The sequence below is a fragment of the Cucumis sativus genome, chromosome 2 (genome assembly GCF_000004075.3).
Source record: "Cucumis sativus cultivar 9930 chromosome 2, Cucumber_9930_V3, whole genome shotgun sequence".
Taxonomy (NCBI): Eukaryota; Viridiplantae; Streptophyta; class Magnoliopsida; order Cucurbitales; family Cucurbitaceae; genus Cucumis; species Cucumis sativus.
Window position 1 is genome coordinate 20,823,056 of NC_026656.2, and position 26,605 is coordinate 20,849,660.

Below are 26,605 nucleotides of genomic sequence, written 5' to 3' on the forward strand. Positions count from 1 at the left end.
ATTGCATACACACTGCCACACACACAAATACACACCTATTTGTTAAAATTAGTAGAAACTTTGGAGACATGTATACAGACATAATGAGATTGAAATGTATTGTTTTGTTTGAGCGTTTTGAACCCAACTTACGATACATTTCAATTGTTTTTAATTAAACTCTATTTTCATTTTCACTTTTTTCGATACTATTTATTTTTGTACCCTCGTTTTGATACACACTTGCATGATTACCATAATCTTGATTACATTCAAACTCTCTAAACGTCTCCATTGAAGGGAGAATTTTGAGTTAAAATTACAACAAACTAAAAAATTAAGATGGAAAATTGAGAAGAAGGTGTAGGGTAAAAATGGAAAAAGAAAGGAAGGAAAGCCGGGAATTGGTGAAGGGGGAAAAAACAAAAGAAAATAAAAAAGAAAAAGGAATTCAAGGTGATAGTTGATGATTTAGTGGAATTCACGGCAAAAGAAAAAAGAGGAAAGTCAAATGTATAAGTAGTAGGTAGGCATTCATGCAAGTGAGTAAATATGATGTTTTCTTTTTAAATTTTGTTTATGTGGTCATACAAGTGGGGACATCAATTGTCTTTTAATAATCATATGATGTTTGCTTGTCCATCACTCTGTTTGTTTTACTCACTTTCCTCCAAAAATATGATGTTAACCAAACACTTGGACTTTAGGACTCGTAGGAAGATAGATACCCTGTTCCCTTGTTTTTAAATTTTAAAATTTTTAAATTTAAATTACCCATTTTCCGAAAAGAAAAAAGAAAAAAGAAAACACATAGACACAATTGTTTAATTATTTAATTATTATTATTAGGGTTTTTTTCTTAACCACTAAATTGTGAGAAGTGGAGGGTTGCGGTATTTAGGGTGTGGTTGGTTAGGAAATGTCTCAAATGTCCCTGGAATTCAGGTTATCTGTCTGGGTTGGGAAGGCTGAGAGAACTGATTTTGTGGAGGCTAAAGTTGCCACACTTCCGAACTGTCACAATTGAAAAGGATTGATGAGAGAGTAAGACATATAACGCTTCATAACAATTAACAATCATCATCGCTTTCTATTTCTATTTTAAACTTTAATGGTTGGATAATCACGTTTTAAAGTATAAAAGCATCCGTTAAAACCTACTTTCAAATACGTCTTTTTAACCGTTCAAAATCATTTTGTTAGTGTTTGATTTTAAGTTGTTTTTACCCTTTTTTTTTTTAATTGTCTGATATGATTTTTAATGACTAACACCTTGTTTGGTTTTTTGAAAATTAGGTGTGCTCCTTGTCACAATTTGTAATACTATTTGACATATATTGCTGGTTAAAATTTTAACGAAATTTCAAAAATAAAAATAAGTTTTTAAAACCATGACTCCGTTCTGTAATGATTTTGTTTTTGGTCGTTGGTTTTTAAAAACTAAAGCCTACGAAAATTAATTTTCATTTATTGTTTTTCAAGTTTTGTTAGCTCTACATCATTTCAAGGATGTTTTAAAAATGAAGCTAAATTTTAAAAACTAAAAAAAGTAATTAATTTTTTTGTTTAAAATATTTGTTTAAGAACTCAACCCTTTTCATTAAAAAAATATATAAATAATTAGAAGAAACAAGGAGAAAATGAACATAATTTTAAGAAGTAAAGGTAAAAAAAGATAAAATAGTTACTAAAATGATATGTATTATATAGTTTTAAAATTTTGATTTGGTTTTTTAAAATGTTAGTACAAAATCTACAACTCATTTCAAATTTTTTTAAGAAAATCAAATAGTTATACAACCGGATCAAACACATGATCATAATGATTTCTACGACAAATTGTTAAAACCACTCTCACATATGCACAAATCCAAGTTTCAATTAGTTTTGAATGATTAAAACATGTCTAGAAACAATTTTATTTTTTTAAAAAATTGACTTCAACCATTCCAAAATCACTAGAGAAAATTTAGCTAAACTTTGTAAAAAAGATAGATAAAAATGAGGTTAAAATATCATTTTGGTCATGTGCTTTGATGATTATTTTATTTTAGTTTTTTTTTACTATGAAATGTCCAATTTTGGTTCCGAGTATGAACAAAGCTTGAAAATAGTCTTAAATTGAAATATGGTAACGACTATAATTGAGCTCTATTCAAACTATGGAAAGCAAAATCGAACATTTTAAATAGAACTACTATCAAAATATAGGAACCAAAATGATATCTTAATTTAAAAGAAAGAATGTGTGTCTAACCTTTTGTTGTCTATATTTTTGAAATACGGCGTTTAAACCGCAACTTGTGGAGTTCAACCTTAGATCTTCCAAGGCAAGTACAGGAATTTTTAGCTGAGAGGCATTGTAATTGGTATAATGCTCCAGTGCCGAGTTCTGCAAGTTGAAATTGAAAACCTTGCTTGGTTATCTCCATAATGTAGTTGAATTATTGAACGTTTGTACCATTGGGAAAAAGAAAACAAGAGACAAAAGGAAAACAGTAAAGAGATAAATGAAAACGGACCCATGGTTGATTTGGTTGGTGCAGAATCCATCTAGCTAAGAACACAACTGATGCAGCTACTGCTGAAGGCAGAAACCTGAGGAAGCTGTACTCTCCAAGAGTCAACTCTGCTAGATAATTTGTTAAATGTTCCAGCTCCACACAAGATTCCTAGTAAAAGAGAGTTTTAGGTTAGAGTACTGGGCCATTGGCATCTTTCGAAACAAATAGTGAATTCTATAATAAATAACGAGATTCAAAACCACTTTGGAGTTCTTTGATGACATTCTTTTTCTATAGTTTTTATTTTCTGAAAAACAAAAGTGCACCCACCTAAGGTCTGGACTCCAAAGATATTAGAGACTTTTTTGGTTTGAACTTGGGACCTCTAAACTCTTGAGATCCCAAACCCTTGGCAGGTCCCAAACCCTTGCCAATAGGCCCACTTCTAGAACTCAAAAGATAGCTTAGTTGGTTAAAATATATATCTCAAATTGAGAGGTTAGAGGTTTGAATTCCTTCACACCACATTATTGGACTTGAAAAATGGGAGCATTACTTCATTTTTTGTTCAATTAAAAGAATAATTATCAAACACACTTTTAATATAAAATCACGAAAAAATTAAGAAACCAAAACGAAAAAGACAAAACCTATATGTTTGATATTTTGCTTTTCCTGAAGGATGTGAATAATGTAAATATAGATGCTAAGACTATTGTTCCTAAACCCTGAATAGACAATGGACAGGTTAATTTCTAAATTACTCTTATGCAATTATTGAAGTACAATGATCGTCCTAAAATACCTTGCAAGAAGCCCGTGCTACCTGCACAAATCTCCTGCAAAGATGAAACTTTTAGAACGACAATATTACATGGCCTGTTGATGGCAAGTCTCAAGAAAAGAAAAAGCTTATGGTACTAATTAAGGTACCTGAGAAATGTTTTTGTAGTGGGTACCGACAGCTGAAAATTAAGCACGTTCAGAACTTCACCCTCCATTTTTAGTACCTGCCACATGATATCAATCTAGTAGGACCAGTAACACTCAAGGCACAAATTCTTGAGAATTATGTTGGAAACACACGAGCCAAATGGCAAAAAAATGTAACAAACTTAAGACCTCAAGTAAAATAATTAAAATCACTTTTGTAATTTGTAAAATCATTCAAACAATATTTTTTTATCTTTCGTAATGAATCTAGTAGTATGAAAAATATGTTTAAAAATGTAAAATTAAATATTGAATTGATTTTGAATGATTAAATGCCTATTTTTAAAGTGATTTTAACCATTTGAAAAGTACTCTCGAACCTATGCCATCGTGCCTTCTAGGACTCTATTGGGGATCACATGTGACATGGGCTAACAGAATTGCATATCCATAATCTTTTCTTAGGATTCGTGTCTACGTGTTCCCAGGTCTAATTGGTCGAAGCATGAGGACAAGATGAAATTTGTTTACGATGTGACAATTAAAGAAAAATGGGGAATCAATACGAGGAGTTGAAAATTACAGGCAGAAATTAAATGGTATATTATAAAAGGAGAGGAGAAGAGCTATCGATATTTGTCCATAATATTACTGACAAAAATAGGGATGCCAATGGACCAGGAGCCTACCTCTTCTCTCGCATAGGTGTTGTCTGTGATGAAGCAAAACTCTTCCACAAATGGTGCACAGACTTCTTCATATTTACTTCAAGCACCAAAAAACAAACATATCACGGATTACACACTAATTAGTAGATATAGGGCATTATTCTTTCAATAATTTAAAAGTAAACCATCACAGCAAAAATTGAACAGAAATTTAAAATGAACAAATCTTTGCAGGAGATTTGTGCAGGTAGCACAGGCTTCTTGCAAGGTATTTAGGACGATCATTGTACTTCAATAATTGCATAAGAGTAATTTAGAAATTAACCTGTTCATTGTCTATTCATGGTTTAGCAACAGTAGTCTTGGCATCTATATTTACATTATTCACATCCTTCAGAAAAAGCAAAATATCAAACATATAGGTTTTTTGTTTTTCATTTTGGTTTCTTGTTTTTCGTGTTTTTACACTTTTTATTTTTTAATTGAAAAAAGAAATGAAGTAGTGCTCCCATTTCTTGAGTCCAACAACATGTGGTGGAGGAATTCAAACCTCTAACCTCTAACCTCTTAATTGGAGATAACTGCAACTGAACACAGATTACACACTGAAACATTTGATTTGGTAATTATGTCGAAAGTTGCACTGACCTACAAGCCTTCACATATAAAACTTTGTTTCAAGTTTGATAGCTTACAGTTTTTTCCACCATTATTTAGTATCAGGAGTTCATAAGAATTTTTCTTCACCGTCGGGAATTATACAAAATTTATTTAGCATCTTTGTGAGGCCAAATATTTCACGTGATAGTACTTTTCCTGTTTAATACCATGACCATCAGTCCACTAGATTTAGTACTTACGAGGCAATTAACATGCAAGTAACGCCAAGAAGTTGTAATTTATGCCTCTCAATGCAGCTTTGAGAGAGAAACCGATCGATGAGATTTACAGTGAGGTAAAGCGTGTCAGAGATCAATTTATATTCATCAGAAACCTGAAACAATGAGATTTCGGCCTAATTAGAGTTCAATCAAAATTCTATTTTTATGAAACCATATGTGGTGTTCTCGATATGTTATGACAGAAGAAACTGCGCATATAATTGCAGCCTAAATATCTGAACAAAATTCAGCTTGTTTTTGACAAGCTATGAATGAGTACTAACCTCCACAAGCCAATCGATTAGAATGCCTCGCATGATTGGACTGATATATTTCTGTAACTTTTCCATATAATTAGTAGAAGGCCTTTGATCAAGCTGAAGAATAAGACATTTCAATGATTTAGCACAAATATGTTATAGTCAGTGAAAAAGAGGCAAAATTATCGCACTCTTTGTTTTTCTTGATATCACATAAATCCAAAAATCTCTTTGAGAACTTTATGAAAATTTAACTATTCCAACACAAACCTCTATTACACGATTAGTATCATATATATTATGCGCATATGGGGTGCATGCTTGAGGATCCTCTGAGTTTGAGACAGCATCCAAAGTACCGAGATGGTTTAATTTCTCACAAACAGCAGCCTCATCTGCAAAGTTTAATAAGCAATAAACAAAATGTGGAAGAGACTTGTATTGCAGCAGTATGATTATTCTTTTGATGGGTGAAGCAAAATATCATTCCATGGATGAAAATTCTGGAAGATAAAAAATTCTACAAGAAGATCTAAAACATCAATATCCAACATCTCCTTTAATATAGAAGCTTCTTGTGGACACCAATTTAAATTCGGTTTAAGTTATAGTCAGTGAAATTTTAGAGAGATCAGAAGAACAGTACGTAAACTGCACTTCTTAATGTATGACATCTTCTAAAGTAACTTCCATGAACACAATAATTTTCAGTCAATTATGAAGTAAGTGGAAGTCATTACCTCGTGGAAATATAATTATGTTCTCAAAATGAGAAGAATTAGACAAAGAGAAGAAATATAAGTTATCCAGCAAGATTTATTAGCAGTTTTTTTTAGCCAAAGTGAATAACTTCTAAAACAATTGATGTAAATAAGCAAACAAAATGAATTATATACCACACACTTACATTGAAGCAGCTGAAAAGGAAACATGAAATTTAATGCAAGCACATTTTGTAACGGCATTCCTAAAATCAAGTGGTTAAATTGCAAATGACATGCAATTTTTTAATAAAGTATCACACGGATCGATATAATTCTGTGTCATTATATGGTTTGGGAAATTCTATTGACTACAATCCTAAAAACCATGTAACTCAAGCAATAAGTATCTACTTCTCTTGTGCCATTGCTTAAATAAGAAAATCTACATTCTGTCTATGTAGACAGAAAGTATATTAAATGACATCATGTGGTCATCAAAGGTAGTTATGAAATTAAAGGTCAAGGGCAATATGAGAATGATTATTAAAATGCACGTTAAATTATTTAAATAGATATTCTTTCTTGAATCCCGCGTAAGAATAAGATGAAGATTATTTCCATGATGGAAATTACTTTGAAGATGGTATTTGGGAATGGCATTCTTATAATTTAAATAATAATAAACAAATATGATTTGGTGTCAAAATCAAGCTATGCACGAATAATATGCCATGACTATGAACTAGCATTTAAACCTTTCATTTGGTGTTCATTTGATCCTGAGGGCAGGGGAGACGCACAATTTCTGCATCCTATGACACTCTGAAACTTATTCTCCTGCTTCGTCTCTTTTTTGTTTGACTTCATCACTGGAAAGCTACGTTGTGATTCTGCCATCCCTTTAATGGATGAATCTTCAAGTGATTCGGTCTGTGAAACCTCTTGAACCTATAAATTTCCACAAAAAACAAATCCCGCACTTCTGTGCATTAGGCCTAAGTCAATAGTGTCAAGAATGATTAAAGACACAATTGGTTTCTCCATTCTTTCAGCTAGAGGATTGAAGAAACACTTGAGAAATGTAAGTACTTTCATGAATTTAAAATTCAAACACCATTATACAGTTGACAATTTAAAATATGAAAAATTTGCACCTGAACTTTAGAAGCGTGCAAGTACCCCAGATTATTACTCTCACAGGACATGTTAGTAACATCCTTGAGCACTGCTCTTCTTTTGCGCCGAACACCAACAGTAATATTAGAAGAAGCATTACTTCCATCTAGCTGTGCTAGTTCAGAGTTTTCTGTATGACCACGTTTGCGCAATTCTGTGAGTGAAAGTTGTAATGAGGGTGAAATATCTCCTATTCTACTGGAAGACTTATACTGGGATCGCGTGATTCTGACAGCACCCTTAATTTCTTTCATCATATTCAACAAATTTGTTGTGTATGGACAAGGAAATGCACGGCTATAACTTCAACAACCTGCATTTGTAACGTTAAATTAATGATCATGATAGGACAAACCAGGGCATTTGAACTGGCAAAGATAACTTCGCCGCTATAAATTCAAAATCAAAACTGATTCCAATACCTATATGAAAAGAAACTGAGCTCAGATATGTGCATGTTGATACAAAACCATGTTACGCCTATTTTTTTGCTATTGAACAAAACCGAAGCAACATCCCTTGCTAAATTTTAACGAAACATCAATTCCTTTTTTTTAGCCTTGATAAGTCCTACTGAAAGCGCAGTTTCACTTGCATTATCTGCCAGAGAAACGATCAAGGATCTTAATCCGTAGATACAATCAATATTCAACCGATTAGAGCTACCTCCAGAACCAGAATTTCTTTATTTCAGCAATAGAACAATATTACAGCAAGACGAAGCAAGCAACGCACAAAAAATCAGTCAAAGCTAATTACAACATTTCAGAGAAATTTCAAGCTATCCGAATAGTAATTCACATGCACAAACATCAATTCTGATTAACTGCTATCAACATACGAAGCAAAACTTCAAAGCTCACAGAACAGAAAAACTTTGAAATCAAGTAATCGTAAATACACGACAATGCCGCATATCGAAGAGCTCAAAGAAAAGTAAAACGAAGCTTCTATTGAATCCAAAACTCACCGCATAATAAAATCTGAAGCATATGCAAAAGAGAAACGGAGCTAAAGCGCAAATAAGCTTACAGCATCAGAGGAAGCTTCATTTCAACATCTTCTCCGATCAGGCAGCCGGCCATAAGTGGATGTAGATGGAGTGAGAGGGTGGCGATAGACGAGGGAGCTATAGGGGGAGGAGCGTCAAGGGAAGAGGAGCGGGGAGAAGGAGCGGGAAGGATATGGAGTTTTTTTGAACGAGTCGCCTACCGAACAGACATATAAATATGGTTTGAATTAATTGGATGGTGACAATATATTCATAATTTTATTAATTTATTATCTCTATTGGATTACACGCAACGGAGAAAACAAAAAAGGTATTATAGTAATACTATGATTCAAGATGAAATTCACATGTGATGAGAAGCTAACTTTAAAGGGTAATTTACATGATCTTCTTTTTCATCCAGCAATGTGATATTCAAATTATATTCATTGCACATAAATCGGTAAAAAGGTATGCGGCCAAGGTTCGATATTAACAAAAATAAATGAATACTACAGTCAAAGTTGTGAAAGTCAGAGTTTAAATCTCACACCTTGGAGTTATACTAAAAACAAAGTATAATCTTTGATTAATTTTTTTATACGCTTATTTTACAATAATATGACATAGAGATTAAACTTTCGAGAAAGCTTAAACCAAAACTACTAAATCACATTCACTTAGGATAACAATCAACAATTTTTTCGGTAGTAGTTTTGTTCATCAAATATTTGTAGCATGGAAGAATCTAACGTTCTAAACCTATTATAATTTTAATGAACAAATCTAATCTTATAAGACTATTTAAATCTTGATAAAAATTACTTTTTTAAAAAACGATAAAAATTACCGGTTGGAATCCTTAAAGTTTCTAATTGGTATATGAGAAATTTCAGCTAATCACAAATTGACACATCGTTAATCTAAGAGAATCTTTAATAAATTAAAATAAAATATGCAAGTTAACCCTAATCCCAAATTTTTATATTTATTTTTGAGTTAAAAATCTTCACGTTATTTATACTTAATCTTTTTTCAAAATAATAATAATTTTTTTTATATTAAAAAATATTCTTTAGAGAGAAAAAAAAAAGGGAAAAAGGAAAAAGAAAGATACTTTCTAGAAAAAGCAGCTGATTATAAAAATTCAAAATGACTATCAAATTCTTCGTATTCATTCTCTATGTCCTTGAAACACTAAAAACTAATAAAGTCAGAATTCAAGTTGGGACTTAGTTATCATATTTCACATCCAAGGTTGAAAATTTTGTTAAAATTATAAATTCAATCTTTATTTTTTTTCTTTCATACATTTCACACATTTGATTGACACAAAATTAAAATTTTAAGGTTTCATTAGGTATATGTTTATAAATTTAATTATTTTTTAAAGATCTCTTGTATATTGAATTAAAGATTGAAATTTTTATTTAAACCCACCGTTAAAATTTAGGCACATATTATATAGTTTTAGAAGTTTAGGATAAAAATTAGGGAGTAAACTTGTGAATTAATGAGAAATAACTAACCATCAAATAGTATTTAAGAATCAAAGTTCTAGGAGATATTTTAACTTTACCATCTAAATCCAAACTTCCTCTATAAATTAATTTTTAAATACTCAATATTTGAATGTAATTGACATTAAAACGTGTTATTAACATACCCATGGATTTCCAGTTTCACATTCAATAAGTACCTAAAGTTTAGAAATGTGTCTAATATACTTATGTTTTACGCCACACAACACCTCACAACAACCAAGCAGTCAATGCATTTAAACTTGCACATCCCTACACACACGAAACTCAATAGGAAGTATTAATCGTTACAATCTAAGTTCTTAGTCATTCTTCTACGTTCACTTGTCTTAAAAAAGTGTACAAACTTATTAAACATAAATCCAAAACATCCATAAACTTAATTACACTAACAATATCAAACTTCACCACGAGTACAAGACACAACCATAAAACTTTGGAAAGGAACAAGGCCAACGTTCCCGATGGCTAGTATTGAAAAGAAAAGTGTAGTCTATTCATAGAGAGGGGGGTGGTCCTAAAGGGGAGGAGGATAAGGGCACCCAATACTAATCCATTTCAAATATAAATGAGAAAGTGAAAGATAGATGTTGAAATAGTCACATTATTACCAACTTTGAAGGAGCCTATAAGAGACAACTACAACCTCCACTCCAATGCTATCATTTTAATGTTATTATTTTCCCCACCTTTTCCCTTTTTGCTCACCACTTACTACTACAGTCAAACACACAACTTAGCTTATAGAGGTTTCGTTGGATTTTTAAAAACTTACTTCAAAATTGTTAAAAATATTTTCAAACCTACCAAATAATAATAAAATTAAAATTAAAATAAACAATTTTTTTTATCATAAACGGTTCTTTTTTAAATGTTTTTTTTGTCATTTGATGCAATTTTTCTCTAAAGAAACTTCAAAAAAAAATATGTATTTGATTTTAAATTTCAACTAATAATACAAATATATATATTTAAAAAGTAAAATGGTAAAAAAAAAATATATGTGTGATTGAATTTATGCAGTTTTATTAGTTTTGTGACCGATCTTAATTCTTTGATTAGATGTCTTCCAAAAGTCAAAATTCTTTCCCATATGTATCAGGAAGAGAGAGACAATCCATTGGTGAACAAAGAAAACAATCACTTGAAAAATTTATCAACATTTCTTTTTCAAAAGGAAAACAAAGTTTATCAACATTTGATATTGAAAAAGGTTTTCCCTTTTTTATTTTTGAAAAAAAAAAGGACGTTTTTAGAATAGTTAAAAAAAACCTGTGAAGTCGAAATAAATCTAAACTTTGTTTTCCCTCTTTTTTTCCTTTTAAAAAAGTGGCAATTTAAACTAAAGGTGGCTTTTACTAAATTATCCAAAAAGAAGAAGAAAAAAAAAACTGTTTTTTGGGGTTTTCTTTCTTTACCTTTCCCTGTATCCTATGCTAATCTCCCTCGATCGAGTAAATACAACTCATGTTTGACTAATTCCTTGGTGTTAGTGAACTCTGCTGTTATTTTTATTCCCTTGGTCCCACCTGTACGTCCAAAAAACACTTAATCCAAAAAAAAGTTATATGAGCTTTTAGTTGAAACTCGAAAATATATGCTGATACCAGTTGAACTATATTGGAGATTAAGTATAACAATGTGGGAGTAAACCGTGCATGAGCCAATGAGAAATGACTTGATTTTTCTTTTTCCAACTAAGTTACACACAATATACAATATCAACTTACAGAAAGGCAGTATTTGAGTGCTAAGCCACAAATTTGTTTGTGACTTATGAGCAGCAGCTTTCAAGGTAGTATTGGTTGGGTGTAGGATAATATTATCTATTGATTTTTGCAACAAATCACAGCCTCTACATAAAGATGCCACTCTAAATCACTTCTTCCATTGGGGCAACCTTTGGACCACAACCTGTAACCAATGGTCCACCTATATTAATGGAAGGAAGGGGCTGTAGAACAAGGATAGAATGAAGAAGGAGAAAGACAATTGTTTATTGTCCCTACTTTAACTTAGATTCAAAATTTTATATAAATTAAGATTCTATAATATTACCCTTTGTTTCAGAAATACTCCCTATACACATTTAGGAGTTGTAAAATTAACTTTGATTTTTCATTAATGTGTCTTTGGAGTAGAAATTCATTGGAATGTTGGATGGAAATTAGGACCTAGAATGTTGTGAAGTGAGTTGTGTGACCTGAAATGGAAATTGAAACTGCTACGATATCATTCTCTAATCAAGTATGAGCGTTCGTTCAACATGACAAGTATCAATGTTTGTTCAACATTTTAATGTATTTCTACTTCCAAGGTAACTAGTTTTGAAGAGTTTATGACAGGTGGTAATATTGCGACTTTTTTCAAAAAAAGTATTGTTTGAACAATGATAAAGTTTAAGGTATTTTTTCCAATTTAGCCTATATATATGTAGGTATTAAAAAATTGAAGTAAAATTTTGTTCCTTCATACTAGAATTTGCTTTGCCATGTGCCGGGAGAGCTTGCCATTCGGCAAAGGCAGTCTAATCCTGTTAAGGACATCTAGGGCTATTATGGATCTTACATTTTCAATACAATGATAGAAGGATTGTTACGTAAATCTGAACAAAGAAGCAAATAGGTAATAAGATGAAGGGTTCTTGGCGGTACCTTTCCAGAGTTCTCTTTATTGCCAACAATTGTCTGACAAGCAAGCCTCCAACTTTCGGGTTTCTGAATTGTCATAGCCAAAGTTAATATTGCTCCAAGCGAACAAATGGTGAATGAAAAATTTGAAGGAAACATGAAGAAAATCAGGCTCCAGACACTATTTCAGAAAGTTGAAGTTATTAGATTAAAATTAATTGAACTGATCAAACAGTACCCCGATGCTTGTTTAACTGGACTACGATTTTGTTTGGGCTAACAATCCTACAGAACCGAGCAGTAGATGTAGAACAATAGAGAAATGGTGATGAAGTTATTGTAGAACCTATCATAACTTGGTTCTACACATGCAGTTTTGGGGATAAAATGTTTTCTTGTTAGACCTTTAAGGAGATCAACACAATACATAGACTTGTAGAGAAAAGATCCATACTGGGAACTTCCGATATGAATCACCAATCTCAAAAGAGGAGTAATGAGTTAGGCTCGTATTAGCCTAAGTTTAAAACTAATCCATAGCTAATAACGTAATATGGGAAGTACCATGGTGGATAAAAAGGTTTTAAAAGAACAAAAGAGGCTGGGAAAAAGAGAGAGGTCTATCAATTACTGTCAGACCTTCTTTAGGTAACGGAGTTCAGTATTTGTTCTCTCATTCAATAGATCCTTCCCATCAAGTATCTGCACAAAGATGTAGAGACCCTTATCAGATATCCAGTTCTTTGTAATAAGAAAAGATATGCACATCTCTGCCTCTGCTTAATAAGAATAGATATGCATATCTCTGTTCTCTGCTTTAGATTTTCCTCTACCTACAATCTATACTCAACAAGAGATGTGATGCAGTGACGATCATGAATTTTTTTTTTGAATGAATGAATTGTTAGCTCCATTTGATAATCCTTTGGTTTTTATAAAATCAAGTCTACTTCCTCTTAATTCTTATAATGTTTTCCATCTTTCTTTTGTAAAAGAGTATTATTCTTAAATAAATTTCAAAACAAAATGATTTCGTAACTTAGTCTTTAAAAACATAGGTAAAAAGATAACAAAACGAGAAAATTAAAGGTGGTAACAGTTAAGGGTGTTATAGGTTTGGTTTTCAAAAACTAAAAACCAAATGATATCAAACAAATTTTCCAAAGCAAACAATTGTATGATAGAACCAAAAAAAAAAAACAGCATCTTTTCCAACTGTTTCGCAATCAGAAAAACCAGTTTTTTACCCTATGAGCGAACTCTCTACTCTCCAATTTTCCATCTCAATTATTTACAACTTTAACGTGCATTTGTTCTGCTTCGTTCAGAAGAAGCAGACCACAGTCTGACCTCCAACCTCAAAAAAGGCAATTTCATTTTGTGTTACTTCACCAGTAGGCTAGCAGAAAAAACAATGGTCAGAGAAAAAGTACTGGAACTCTAACTACAACGGTGTATGCTAGGAAACTACCTCGACAATGCAGGTCCCACAACTTCCACCACCACCACAGTTCATCAATTTTCCCTGAGAATATTTGGATGCATTTCAGTTACATATAATGCAAGAAAACACAGGCGAGAATGATTAAGTAATTAGAATATAAGATTATTTTCATTGTAAAATGACTACTAAACTCGTTTTTTATAAATTATTTAATATTCCTCCTGTCCTGTATGCTTAGAAATTTGCAGCACAAGATAAAAAATGACATTACAGACTTTCTTACCTAAGGATCTCGTGCTGTTATAACATGTTAAACTTAAGTTGATAGGCTACGTAAAATGTAATATTTTAACAATGCTTTGGCAATCCTGGATTAATCATCAGATCAATGAATATTGAATTATTCCAGCCCGTTTGACTACAGCTTCTTGTATTTGTTTTCTCACAATATCTTTACTATGAGTTTACATTCATTACGAAACATTGAATTCTTAATTGTATTAAAAAAAACAGACTAGGTGAAAGTAGTGTTTTTAAGCTTAATTTTTTAAAACCAAATTATTATCGTGTTGGACCAAAACAATAAATCTAATAAATAACGGAAAAAAGAAGCCGAACCACAGCCAAGCAAAGGACGCTGGGCCTTGGGGCCAACCTACCCCTCGACCTTGTGCCCATCTGCATATAGGGTGTGGAAGTAGTGTTTTTTAAGCTTAATTTTTAAAAAACCAAATACTACTAGCTAAATGGTTAGTAAAAATACCTTAATTAAAACGATTACTCTAGTCTTTAGGCCTTACTGGATTGAACTATGTAAACTTTATTGAAATTGTTGTGAATAAAGACTGGATTGAGAAGGCTATGGTTTAACTAATCATAATGATTAGACAGAGTAAGGTGTCATCCCAAATATGGAATTCTAATTTCAGCTCAAATTCCTTTAGAAGGTTTCGAGAAACAGTCATCATTATCCAATACCGTCGTAGACAAATTCCATGATCATTCCATATCATGCTTTCCTTCACATTACTAGCAGTTGACAACAATATCATTAATGATCCATTATATTCCTTGGTATGATCAAATCTCTTTACAAGGTTAGTGCAACACAAGAATCAGTTAAAAAACAAATCACAATTCACAAACTCACTCCATATTGTGCAGAAATCAAAACTTACATAGGGGGCGTACAACTCGAGTTTATTATCCAGCATTATATTCCTCAAAAGCTTATCGCCGCTTATCGCCTTAACCGTATCCACCGGAAACGATCCGTCGCTTCCCGGCTTCGGCTGTTCGAAGTTCAAACCCAAAACATCAAACAGTCACCAAACAACAAAATCGACGGAACTAAATTAAAATTACCCATAAAGAAATCTCCCACGCGAAGTTACCCCAATAAATTCGAGCTCGATCTCAGGCTTTTCGGCAGGAGTCGACAGCAATGGCTCCGAAGAATTTGCAGCGACGGAGAGCGGCCTGGTTGGTTTCCGACTAGGGAAATTCCCGATGAGGCATCGACGATTTGCATTGTCGGAGAAAAATTCCGGTTGCCGGAGTGATAAAAAAGCGGTGGTGACATTCAGGGACGACATAGCATTATCCTTCTCCCTCAGCTCAAGTAGACCGAAGCTTCTAAGTCGTTCATCATTTGTTTCTCTTTCTTCTCGTTCATTAATTCTACACCTTGAGTTTCTAGGGATAATTTCGTAAATTTGTTGTTAAATTTGCGGTCAATTTTCAAAAAAGTGAGTTCTAGAGAGGGCGGGAAGTTAAGTGCGTTTTGTTGGTTATGTATCCATATTCATTTACCGTTAAATGTTAAGATTATAAATTGAGATAGTTAAAAGATTTTAATCCATAGTTTTTAGTTACTCGACTAATTGAATAAATCATTAGTTTAAGGATTTAATTAACTTAATTAACTATAAAATATAAGAATGAATTTTTTTCTTTAATTTGATTTATCTATTTCCACGTGTGTTTTGAAAATATTTTAAGAAATTAGGAAAAACAGTTAAATTTATTGCAAATAGAAAAATATGCTATTTTTGAGCAATATATCTATCCATCATTTTCTAACTGTCCCCTCTCATGAGTCCAAGTCCACAGTATACTGAACCAATAAAAATAAAAGTCCATAATATTCTCTTCCATCACTACTCATTTCTGAATTTTACGCCTAAACTATCGTAAAATGAATCATCGTTAATAAAATAGATTATTTGGATTAAAAAATTAATAATCTTTATTAAATTCAAATGTAAATTAACAAATAATTAAAATAAATATACTGTTTGCAATTTAAGATCCTAACTTCAAATCTAAATATTCCGTTTCAGTTTGATTTGTATGTGAATGAATATTTAATTTCTCCCTTTGATTAAGCTTTATTATTGAAGAAAAAATTATGTGTATAAAGAGTTACGAGAAAATTTAATAAATGGATCAAATAGTTTCTAACATACATGAAGGTTTAAATAATTTATTAGCTGATTCGAAAGGGTGGTGGGTGGTTGGAAGTTGGGGGTCGGGGTGGGGGCATAAATAACATGATCTACATAAACTCGTACTCTTAACTTTTTGAAATTGGGATGATGAGTAATTAATATTTTTGAGTCAAGGTAGAAAAATTATTTTTCAATAATTAAATTATATCAGAAATATGTATGTGTTGATAATCCTTCCATACAAGTTTATAAATATTATTCAAGGTTTTCATAATATATTTATATATAGCAATCGGTTCTAGTATATATTAATTTGTAAGCTGTCCTCAAACTACACTACTAAAAATATATCACATACCAATTTAATTAAAAAAAGGACTTTGCATTATTTAATGAGCTAGAAATTAAAGATAGGAAATTTCAAATTCATTAAATCAAATGAATTCAATGAATATCTATTTGATGGAGGTATTTGAGAAAACTATATTTTTTATCATTGTTATTATTGATATATAATTTACGTAATAAAAAAAATTTAAAATATATATAACACGTGTGGTATTTTTTTTAAGTCATTTTTCTTCAGACAGTTGATCAAATTATTTCAAATAAATTTTGAGAGTGTTTCGATGTAATTAGAATTCGATCATGATGAAAATAAACGAAGAAGTGAGATGAGTGTGGGAAGGTTTGGATTTTGAATTTCAATAATTAGTGGATAGGTTATGTATGAAGGCATGCTATTGATTTAATTAATTTGAAAAGGATATGCTATATGTGTTGAAAATATTTGGAAAGAGTGATTTTGAACGTGACATCTCTCCCCATATGCTATATGGTGGGACTTTGTTACTACTCATAGCTCAACACATATCCCTTTTTTCATTCCAAATTGTTTCATCATTTTTGGAATTATTTATTCTTTTTAACCTCTTTTTGAACATATTCAAAACTACCATACCTATCTTTCTAACCTCAATTTGAGTATCTCATTGTTTTTTCTTTTTTTATATTTCTTTCTCATTTTGGACTTATTGCTTGGGTTAGAATATTTTCCATATTTTAGGGAAAAAAGCTTACAAAGTATTTGTATATATTATTTAAAATAGACATGAAATGAAAATATATTATGTTTCGACAGGACATTTAAGTTTTTAAATATAACAAAATATCAATAAATACAGTAAAATATTTATCGATAGATATTAATAAACGTCTATAGACTATTATATCATTCAACACTCGTCATTGATAGATTATGTAAATTTGTTATATTTTTTAATTATTTTCAACGTAGTTTATTTGAAATATTTTTTAAGAAAAATAAAACTGTAGAAGTATCAAATTCTATCAACAATAGACACTGATGTAATATAAGTTTCTCAACGTTTATTAAATGCACTAATAGAAATCTATGGAAACTATCGTAGATAGAATATGAAAGTTTGGTATATTTTTCAAAATATAATTTGTTATGTTTTGGAAAAAAATATTAAAAGAAAAATTGTCCTTTCACTTTGATAAATAGACTTCCTTTTGCTTTTTCTGTTTTCTTCACATGTTTTCACAAAGTGTTTTGTTTTTTAAGCCAAAAAATTGATTTTACTTTGAAAATCATGTAACTTCTCAATAGTATAAAACACGTTTGATATTTATTTTTTAAAAATTTACTTAAATTAAAATCATTCCATTTTATCTAACCCTTTTTCAACATTTCCAGATTTTTCAAAAATTAAAATAAAAATAGTTTTATTAATTTGACCAATACTAATATTAACCATCAAATAATTTTGTCAAAATTCATAATTTCAATGAAAAACTCAAATGCTCCTGAAAAAAATCTATTAAATATTATATTACATCTACATAATTAAGAAATATCTATTTAAGAACTTATTAGAGTTTAGATAAAAAGATTTTGTGTATGATTTTTTTAAAGTGAGGATTATTAAAGGGTCCTACATAATGTTCGTAGTACTGATCATGTGTCACCATACTTTTAAATTTTTGTTTTAAAGAATAAATTTCCCAATAGTTCTTAATTTATATCAATGTTATGTAATTTGTGCCAAAGACTAAAGTACATTAATTAAATGTGAATGCTAATGATTTGAAATGGTAGACTTCACACTAGCCCTTAGATTTTCATGCAACAAAATTTATTCTAATATAATTTTGTTGGTTAATTACATCTGTGTTTAATTATTTGTATGATAAGAAATAACCCTAAGAAATAAATTAAACTGCAATCTTCATTTGGAAAATGATGGGGGGAATAATAAATGAAAGTTAATGTAGGGTTTTAAATATAATCAATTACTCAAGTCTCATAATTAGTTCATAACTCGTAATTAATATATGAATAGTTGACCCTTAAACTACACACATAAATTAATTAAATGCAATAATCACTTCTCATTAATAACTACTAAAGTTTTTTTTCTTTTCTTTCTGTATCAATAATAATTAATAAATTTACATATAGCTATTTATAGTGTTTGGCAAGATTTTCACTTTCTATTTTCTAGTAATCATTGACTATTTTCTTGAAACATGTATAGTTTTTCATGAAATAATTAATTAGTGCCATTACAAACTATTTTATTTACTGTTAGAGAATTGTTCTTTTTCCTAATCAGATTAAATATATATATATATATATATATATATATATATATATAAGATGTTTGTGATAAGTAATTATAAACAAAATATAATCATAAAGTTCATATGAATATTTTGAAGGCATTGCTTAGAATCAAAGCTGTATTAAAATAATAATTATAAGAATGATTTGTAGATCATTTATTTTTATATATAATAAAGAAATTGAAGCTATTTACAAAGTATAGCAATAAAATCTCAAATGAGCTAAATAAATGAATCAAAATATTGTTGATGACCTACTGTGATCTATCACGTATAAATGGTGAAATTTTGCTATATTTATAAATATTTTAACGAATTTTCTCATTAAAATAATTTTTATAATAATAATAAACATATCGAGAGAATGAAAGATTATACGGTAATAACTATTGTGGTTTTAAAAGCCACATTGCACGTTATTTCAATTTTAGTTTGTTTTAGTATATATACAAAATATTTATTTTGGACTACGTATTTAAATAATTACTAATTTCGGTCTTTTGTTATTTTTTTTGGATCTATCTTTTTTTTAATCACAATTTATAGCATGATCTATTCCTCTCATTAACTAAGTTATTTAAACTACAAATATAAATTTATGGTTATATAAAAATCTATATTAAAAAATTACAAACAAATATTAAAACAATCTTAGCTCGATGATAGTTGACACACCTTTTTTCTCAAAATGTGGTAAAATATAATATTCAATCATCTCATAGGTTTTTAGTGTAACAGTTATAAGAATGATGATGAACTTTCCACTTCTAAAATAAAAGATCATGTTAATTATTATTGAATTAAGCTTATTTTAACTTACAATAATTCTCTTAAAAAATAGTTACTCGTGAATGTTTTGATAGTTTAAGAATTTCGGTTGGAATTTTTAAGTATGAAAGATCAAAATAAAACCAAAATCAACTCAATAACATTTTAAATCATATAAATTTAATAAAGAACAATTACCACATGTATTGATTATTAAAAAGAAAAATGTACTTTTTGAATTTTTTTAAAATGAAAATAAAATCTAAAGTTTCACATCTACCAATCATTCTCCATGTAGAAGAAAATAATGAATAATTTGATTCATGAACGTGGCAAATAACTCCAAATGTGGCTTTCAATCTTATGATGATGATGCACAACAAATAATGCCACCAACCTTAGTTTTATAATAATGTGATGGAACTAAAGTGCTTTTTCACTTTGCATCTTTTTTTTTAAATAATAATAATAATAGTGTTCTTTTTTTTTTATAATATAAGGTTAATCTTTGGAACATTTGTCACACCCTCCTCCAATAATAATGGACTCAATCCACTTTCATTTTTATTTAATTTCTCAATCTCTTGTATATATCATATAGTTGAATTGAATATTATTTATCATATAATATAATGGGTGTGACAATGAAAAGGCTTACCCATCCAAAATTTTTATTTATTTATTTAATTTAAATCCATAAATATTCCCATAGTTATTTGGTTCTTTTATTCAACTCAACCAGTGAGTAGCAAATTATCCTAATTTTATTAGGAATGTTTAATGTAATTTTGAAGAAAACATTAGATTTACATACGAGAATCGAACTTCTAACTTCGAAATTGATAATATAAGTTTTGTGTGAAACGAGTTAGACTCGTTAGACTAATATCGATATAAATTATTGAATTTTTGTTAAGTTCATACACATTAACTATTACTTTTTTTTCTCCTCTTTTTGCAGGTGGATTTATTTTTATTTTGTCTTTACTTATAGATTCTTCATGGTCATAAAAAATTATTCTCACAGAATTTTTCTTTAGAGAGTTTAATAATTGTATCTAAGTTTTGACTTATATCTAATATGTCATTCACATTCAACCTTTAAAGAAATTAATAGGTCTACAAATTATTAAGTTTGTATTTAATAAGTTTTCAAGTTCAAGTCTAAAGTGTTTGAATTTAAAATTTCATGTCTAATCAATCATATTTGACCTTTAAAAGAAAAAAAACTTCAAATTTATTACAAATGAATACCTAAATTAGATAGGTGTTCAAAATTTAGAGATTAAATTATTTAATGCAAATTTCAAAATTAAATTCAATAGTTAAATTATTTTTGTTATTTTTAAATATTTAAAAATATTAGAGACCTATTAAATATAAAATTTAAAAGTTAATAGTCTAAGCATGTAGAGAAACATGCTATAAATTTTAAATATAGCTAACAAATGTAGAGAAACACGATATTTATTCGACCTATTAAATTACTAATGTTTTATTCGTTCAATTATGTTCATATTGATTAGGATTTTTTTTTTAACAAGCTCCTTCAAACATATTTTGATGAAAAATATTTTCAAGTATAATTTGATGAAACAGATGTGTTTAAGATCGTTTGATCATGATATAAGATGGATCTAAGCTTTTGTCTAAAATATATTTTAATATTGGCCACATCATATCATGTGACAAGGCAATAATAATAATAATAATAAATGAATAAATTATTTTAAGTACAACTTTGCCACATCACCTTTTTTTTTTTAAAGAAAATTTTATTTTATCTCTTCCAAAATGGACAAAAGAGGTTTAAACAAAATACAAAGGGAATTAAGGCTAAATACATGATAGTTTAATCCATAATGTTTGAATGCAACTTTTCTAAAGTCCATAACATTAAAAGTTTTCAATTTAGATTTTCTAATCCATCTTTAATTTATCAAATCAAATATTAAAATGGACTCCACCAGATATTAATTGATTGCATGTCTTTTTCTTAAAAGTCGTGAGAAGATCTACGAAAAAAAATATATGTTTCTTAAGTTTCTTTGTCTCTCGTAACAAATAATCTATTTGTTGATGAGTGGACGATGAAGATTGAATTTGTCACACTGTATTGATCCACTTAGCTATGTTTAACTCTACTATTCGCATGGGTTTTAGTCACAAAATATGATTAGATTCTCACCACATGTGTCTGATGTGAAAATGTAAGTCTTTTCTATATATTACTTAGGTAGTACGTTAATAATGTATATTTTGGTTTATTTTACTATATTTGAAAATAGTTATAAATTAAACAAAGAAAATTATATAACTAATTGAAAATTACTTTTTGTCTAAGAGCGTTTATGAAAAGTAACAATTTAGTCCTTATACTTAAAAAATGTAATAATTTAGTCAATATATTTTCACATTTTCATAAATTTATTCTATATCATGAAAAATCACATGAAAAGTGAATTTATAATTTACAATAATTTACAATTTTCATAATAAAAAAAATATCCCTTTCATGATTCAAAATCACACTATAATATTTTTTTACAATAAATGTAGTTTTAAACCAAAAAACTATTTTCTAAATATATGACTTAACTAAATTATAGTAAACTAGAGTTTAACTGACTGACATCTATATGTAATATTACTAATACCAAATTTAAAAAACAATGTAGGGGAAAACTTGAATTTACCATTTTGGAATAATATTTTAGTTCACACACATATATAATTTTAGAGAGAGAGTTAGATTGATAAAAATAAAAAAAATCATATAATTGCTGACATCCTCCTCGTATTCCTTAATACTGAAGAACCCCAAAAAGAAATATAAAATAAAAATCCAAACTTTGGAACTCCACTAAGAGAGAGAATGAGAGGACCAACAAAGAAGGAAGAAAGATAGAGAAAGAAAAGCTCCATTAAAATTTGCACAGAACACATGCCAACTTTTGCTTTTTATTACCCTCATTTCTCTCTCCAAAAAAGGAGCTTGATTCTCTCTACGACTATAATTTCTTTTTTCTTTGTTTTTCTCCCTCTTCCTTTTCCCCCCTTTATAATTGTTTTTCTTTTCACAAATCTTTAATTTTTCCTTTTCTTTTTCTTTTGTTGCCCCCTTGTTGTTGTTTTCTTTTCTTTTCTTTTCTTTCTTTTTTTTTTTTTTGGGTTTTTGCTTTCTTCCTCTACTGTTCCTTCTTCATCTCTCTCTGTTTTGTATGATGGGGGCAGTTTTAATGGAGTGGCTGTACTACTGATAAATGGCTCAGCACAGTATGCTAACCAATGTCAACAGCAACTCCAACAAAGACTATGTTTGTAAAAATTCTACTGACCCACATCCACAATTACCTGCCAATCCAATTTTTCATGATTTTTTAGGCATGAAAAACCCTGATAATACTCCTTTGGTTTTTGCTCCCCGGACGGCGGCGGCGGCTGCGGAGCCCTCGCCGGCTGCCTCCGCCTCCCGTGGTCCTTCTTCAAGCGGTGGTCGTGGCCCTATCTCTACTACCTCAGATCTTGCTTCTGGTCTCTTTCTTATTTGATGATTTGTTGCTTATGCTTCATTTTGAAAGATTGTATGTGTGTTTTAAGTTTTAAGGTGTTACGTTGGGGTTTTGGCTTCCTTTTACTTTAAAGAAAAGGAAGAAATTATTGGGTCTTTTGGGATTTCTTTTGGAAATGATTAGTGGTTTGATCATAATATGGTGAGGCAGAGTGTGGTTATTTGCTATGTTATTATCTCATTTTGATTTTGGTTTTGTTTATTTGTTATCAGTAATTACCCTATTTTCTGCCATTTTCTTGTGTTAATTTATACTATTTCCATTCTTCTTCTGAGCTGGTGAATGATTTGTTGTGTTTTCTGTTCTCGTTTCATGGAGGCTAGTTATGGAGTTTTGTAGCTTTGATCATTTTTGTGTTCTTTCTTTATGCGTTTTCTCTTACATGTCTGAATGTTTTGACTTTGAGTGAAAAAACTATTGTGAACATAACCCAAAAAATGGGCATTGACATTGAGTTTTGAGATGGATTGACATGGACTTTTCTGGCAATTCAAAATCTGTTTTGACTGAGTTTGTTTACTGACTTGGAAATTGATGTATGAATGCAAAGTTTGATCCTCTTTCTCATTGGTATGAGTAGACCGACAGGTAGGGAGTCATCTTGAAGGTGTTCCATTTTATGGTCCGAGGGGTAATATGTCTACGACGGAGATTCATAGTAGGATTATAGGAAGTAAGAGAAGCATATCGGATTCTTTTATGGGATCGTATCGGGATGGAGTTCCACACATGCCTTCTGAGTCGCATCATAATAGCTTGCATCTAATGAAGGTTTCAATTGATATTGCCTTTTTGTAGTTGCTGAAAGAAAAACTACTTTACCTGCTGCACCCCCTATTTAGTGATATTGTTGTGTTTTAACCCAGACATTACAAAATGGAGCAGGCGGGGAGCGAAACCGAAGATCCAATGATGATGAAGTGACGCCTGGGATGCAGCATCCAATGAGACCGAACCCTGCATCACTTATCCTTCAATCTCATATTGGAAGTGGCAGTAGACTTGATGCTGATGTTACCAAGTGGGAAAGATCCACAGTTATGAACATTGGTCCTGCTCCGGTAGTACAGGCCTCTCCTCGGGGAAAATTGGAGCCTTTTCTTTCTCGGTTAGAGTTAGCTACAAAAAAGTTCAGAGATGCCAATATGATTCCCCCAAATATATTTCAGTCAGCTGCAGATGAGGGATCTCGAACTGGAATCAAAGGTCCTGGAATCTTAAGTTCGAGCAATCCCGGTGGTGGAACCTCTGAACGAAATTCATCTATCCTACTGGGAAGCTGCAGCTTGCAAAAGTCTGGGACTAATGTCGTGGAGCATGAAGCCGGTATTCCTTCAAGGTAAAGCCTGTGTTGGTAACTAAATTTAGTTTATTTGTCACTTTTGCAATGAGCTAACTTCAGGAAAAATGCAATTCTTTTGGCTACTCATCTTGTTGACTTGTTATGACAGTCGACGTGGTCTTGCATCTGCTAATCGGCAGATGACAATATTTTACGGTGGCCAAGCACATGTCTTTGATGACGTTCATCCAAACAAGGTTCATGTTCTAAATTACATGGTTTTGAGCACATGTTTGTCCTTCTCTTATTATCCAAGTGAGTGTTGGTGGCAAGTATTTGATTATTATAGCTAAAGTTGACATTAGCATACAACACATGTCACAAAACTTGGAAGCCTAGCAGCTTCATAGTCATAATGAAATCTAGCAGAGTCATTTAGAATGCCAAATTGCTGATATCTGATTTTTCATATTACCAAATTGTGTTAGCTGTAAGCTTCTCTATGGTTGTTGTAACATAGTAGGGAAAGGTCGACCATTCTTGAGATGGCTTTCCCTGAAAGTGCTTGTAAGTTTTAATGTTTGTATTACCCTGGCACCCATAATCTGTCACACGACTCATTAGTAATGGCATGCCACGAAATCCTAGGATCACTGCACTTTTCAAGATTTTGATCTTTGTAGCCTTATTACAAGCAATATCATTGATCTGCAATACTTTCAGTGGTAGGATCCGTGGTCATCCCTGAATGATTCAAACACAAAACTTTAATCCTTTGGTACAAGATACTGTTTTTCAACATTTCTTCTCTAAAAAAAATGTGCCATAAGGACGATAATTCTCCACCTATCATACAATGTTTTAGTACTGTCCATTTTTAGGCATATATTCTTGTAGCTTTGCTTACCTTGTACCAACAGAGATAATTGTCTACACTGATATATATTACCATTGATCTATCTCTACCCTAACCAATGTCCAAAGAATAGAGTGTTTTCACATATAAGAATGAAAAGAGAATGTCGATTGAAATTATGATATTGGATATTACTTCCATGCACATATCTTTCCTCTTTTTATTTTACTTGCCTGATTCTTGACAAATGAACAGATAGTTTGAATCTATGGGTTTGTAGCAAGAGTTTGAAATTCACTCGGTTGTTGTCCTGACTATGGTTTCTTCAAGGAATATTCTGATTCGAACTGGATGTTAATAATGGAATCTTTGCCGTTAGGAACCATATCATTTGTTTAATTTGAGAAATCCATATTTCTTTTGCTTCTATTTACATCTGCTACTAAGCATAAGTTTATAGATGAATGTCGTATTAGTTTGTCAATGCAATACTTCTTTCTAGAAAATCACCGGAAAGAAACTATATTACAAACTGTTCATTGCATTTCAGGCAGATGTTATAATGGCCTTAGCTGGATCGAACGGTGGATCGTGGTCAACTAATTATGGAGCAAAGTCAAATGCTAGGCCAATCAATGAAAACCAAGAACCAAGTGGAGAACTCGATATTGGTATGACAAGTAACAGCACCCCAGCGTTCGCCAAAGAAGCTCGTGGAAAGCTGTGTGTTGCTGGGAGTTCCGTTCCATTAGCTGGCTCTGTTGAGAGAATCTCGACAACATCACCAGGTAGGTGCTTGTTCTTATGGCACTGCATCAGACACGAAATAGAAACCAACTTATCTCAGGAAATCAAATAATCGTATGACATATTTTGTTCTTCTGGCAATACAAACAGGAGCACCTCATGGCAGCAGTGGTGGTAAGGGCGGTAGAGACCAAGTTCAAGCCACTGATTCCATGGAGAAGAAGAGAGAGGTGCAATATTAGTTCTCCAACTCAGACAAATGTTTCTAAATCCATGAAGGCAGATGTTTTAAGGAATTCTCGACGTGCCACTCGTACTCCGGTACTATTTAACTTCGATTTTTATTGTATTTTCTTACCTTCTTTTTCTTGGGGGGAAGAGGGGGGTAATTTTCTTGTTAATGGGATGTGGAGATATGAGATTTTATGGATCAGATTCCAGATTAAATGAATGGTTTAAGCTTGATGAGCAATGGAAATGAATCCCCTTTTCTTTTTATGGAACTTTGCCATTGGAAAAGTTGTCCTTATTTCCTAATAACTACTTGAAATTACACAACTTGTGGATAGT

The 26,605-nt window shown here is 30.9% G+C and overlaps 3 protein-coding genes across 12 annotated transcripts; 1 reads left to right on the top strand and 2 right to left on the bottom strand.

Moving 5' to 3' along the window:
• Positions 1–73: 73 nt before the first annotated feature.
• Positions 74–11,478, bottom strand: LOC101211578 (cyclin-A2-1). Of its 5 annotated transcripts, none has more exons than XM_031881525.1 (14): positions 11,368–11,478; positions 8,076–8,313; positions 7,528–7,705; positions 7,084–7,418; positions 6,685–6,877; positions 5,496–5,620; positions 5,250–5,342; positions 4,945–5,078; positions 4,106–4,181; positions 3,417–3,493; positions 3,289–3,322; positions 2,502–2,651; positions 2,237–2,371; positions 74–993 (listed from the first exon to the last, which is right to left on the bottom strand). In XM_031881525.1, the coding sequence occupies exons 4-14, from the start codon at positions 7,360–7,362 to the stop codon at positions 904–906; spliced, it is 1,386 nt and encodes a 461-aa protein (XP_031737385.1). In that variant the 5' UTR covers positions 7,363–7,418; positions 7,528–7,705; positions 8,076–8,313; positions 11,368–11,478; the 3' UTR covers positions 74–903. The 5 variants fall into 5 exon arrangements, with proteins under 5 accessions (XP_031737385.1, XP_011649790.1, XP_011649789.1 ...); XM_011651488.2 differs by lacking the exon at positions 11,368–11,478 and adding an exon at positions 11,056–11,166 and having other exon boundaries at positions 8,138–8,313; XM_011651487.2 differs by lacking the exon at positions 11,368–11,478 and adding an exon at positions 11,056–11,166.
• Positions 10,926–15,381, bottom strand: LOC101202753 (photosynthetic NDH subunit of subcomplex B 3, chloroplastic). Of its 5 annotated transcripts, none has more exons than XR_004214733.1 (7): positions 15,106–15,381; positions 14,890–15,003; positions 13,739–13,792; positions 12,907–12,969; positions 12,292–12,354; positions 11,368–11,569; positions 10,926–11,166 (listed from the first exon to the last, which is right to left on the bottom strand). XR_004214733.1 is itself a non-coding variant. In XM_004138703.3 (6 exons), the coding sequence occupies exons 1-6, from the start codon at positions 15,304–15,306 to the stop codon at positions 11,516–11,518; spliced, it is 531 nt and encodes a 176-aa protein (XP_004138751.1). In that variant the 5' UTR covers positions 15,307–15,381; the 3' UTR covers positions 11,218–11,515. The 5 variants fall into 5 exon arrangements, 2 of the variants coding, with proteins under 2 accessions (XP_004138751.1, XP_011649793.1); XR_004214732.1 differs by having other exon boundaries at positions 10,926–11,184; XR_004214734.1 differs by having other exon boundaries at positions 10,974–11,166; positions 11,368–11,551.
• A 7,079-nt stretch (positions 15,382–22,460) lies between these two features.
• On the top strand, positions 22,461–26,588 carry LOC101211327 (protein TIFY 8). Of its 2 annotated transcripts, XM_004138822.3 has the most exons (6): positions 22,693–23,112; positions 23,731–23,921; positions 24,017–24,489; positions 24,602–24,689; positions 25,839–26,076; positions 26,186–26,588. In XM_004138822.3, the coding sequence occupies exons 1-6, from the start codon at positions 22,842–22,844 to the stop codon at positions 26,275–26,277; spliced, it is 1,353 nt and encodes a 450-aa protein (XP_004138870.1). In that variant the 5' UTR covers positions 22,693–22,841; the 3' UTR covers positions 26,278–26,588. The 2 variants fall into 2 exon arrangements, with proteins under 2 accessions (XP_011649794.1, XP_004138870.1); XM_011651492.2 differs by lacking the exon at positions 26,186–26,588 and having other exon boundaries at positions 22,461–23,112; positions 24,602–24,747; positions 25,839–26,037.
• The last annotated feature ends 17 nt before the right edge of the window (positions 26,589–26,605 follow it).

Bases quoted from the DNA above. Each gene is read 5' to 3' on its own strand.
- LOC101211327 (XM_004138822.3), top strand. From the start codon at position 22,842: ATGGCTCAGCACAGTATGCTAACCAATGTCAACAGCAACTCCAACAAA. The intron at 23,113-23,730 runs GTCTCTTTCTTA...TGGTATGAGTAG, and splicing joins TACCTCAGATCTTGCTTCTG to ACCGACAGGTAGGGAGTCAT. The intron at 24,690-25,838 runs GTTCATGTTCTA...ATTGCATTTCAG, and splicing joins ATGACGTTCATCCAAACAAG to GCAGATGTTATAATGGCCTT.
- LOC101211578 (XM_031881525.1), bottom strand. From the start codon at position 7,362: ATGATGAAAGAAATTAAGGGTGCTGTCAGAATCACGCGATCCCAGTAT. The intron at 5,343-5,495 runs GTTTGTGTTGGA...CTTATTCTTCAG, and splicing joins ATACTAATCGTGTAATAGAG to CTTGATCAAAGGCCTTCTAC. The intron at 2,372-2,501 runs GTCCGTTTTCAT...TTCAACTTGCAG, and splicing joins ACCAACCAAATCAACCATGG to AACTCGGCACTGGAGCATTA.
- LOC101202753 (XM_011651491.2), bottom strand. From the start codon at position 15,306: ATGTCGTCCCTGAATGTCACCACCGCTTTTTTATCACTCCGGCAACCG. The intron at 15,004-15,105 runs GTAACTTCGCGT...AACTTCGAACAG, and splicing joins TCGAGCTCGAATTTATTGGG to CCGAAGCCGGGAAGCGACGG. The intron at 12,970-13,738 runs GTAGTTTCCTAG...ATCTTTGTGCAG, and splicing joins GTGGGACCTGCATTGTCGAG to ATACTTGATGGGAAGGATCT.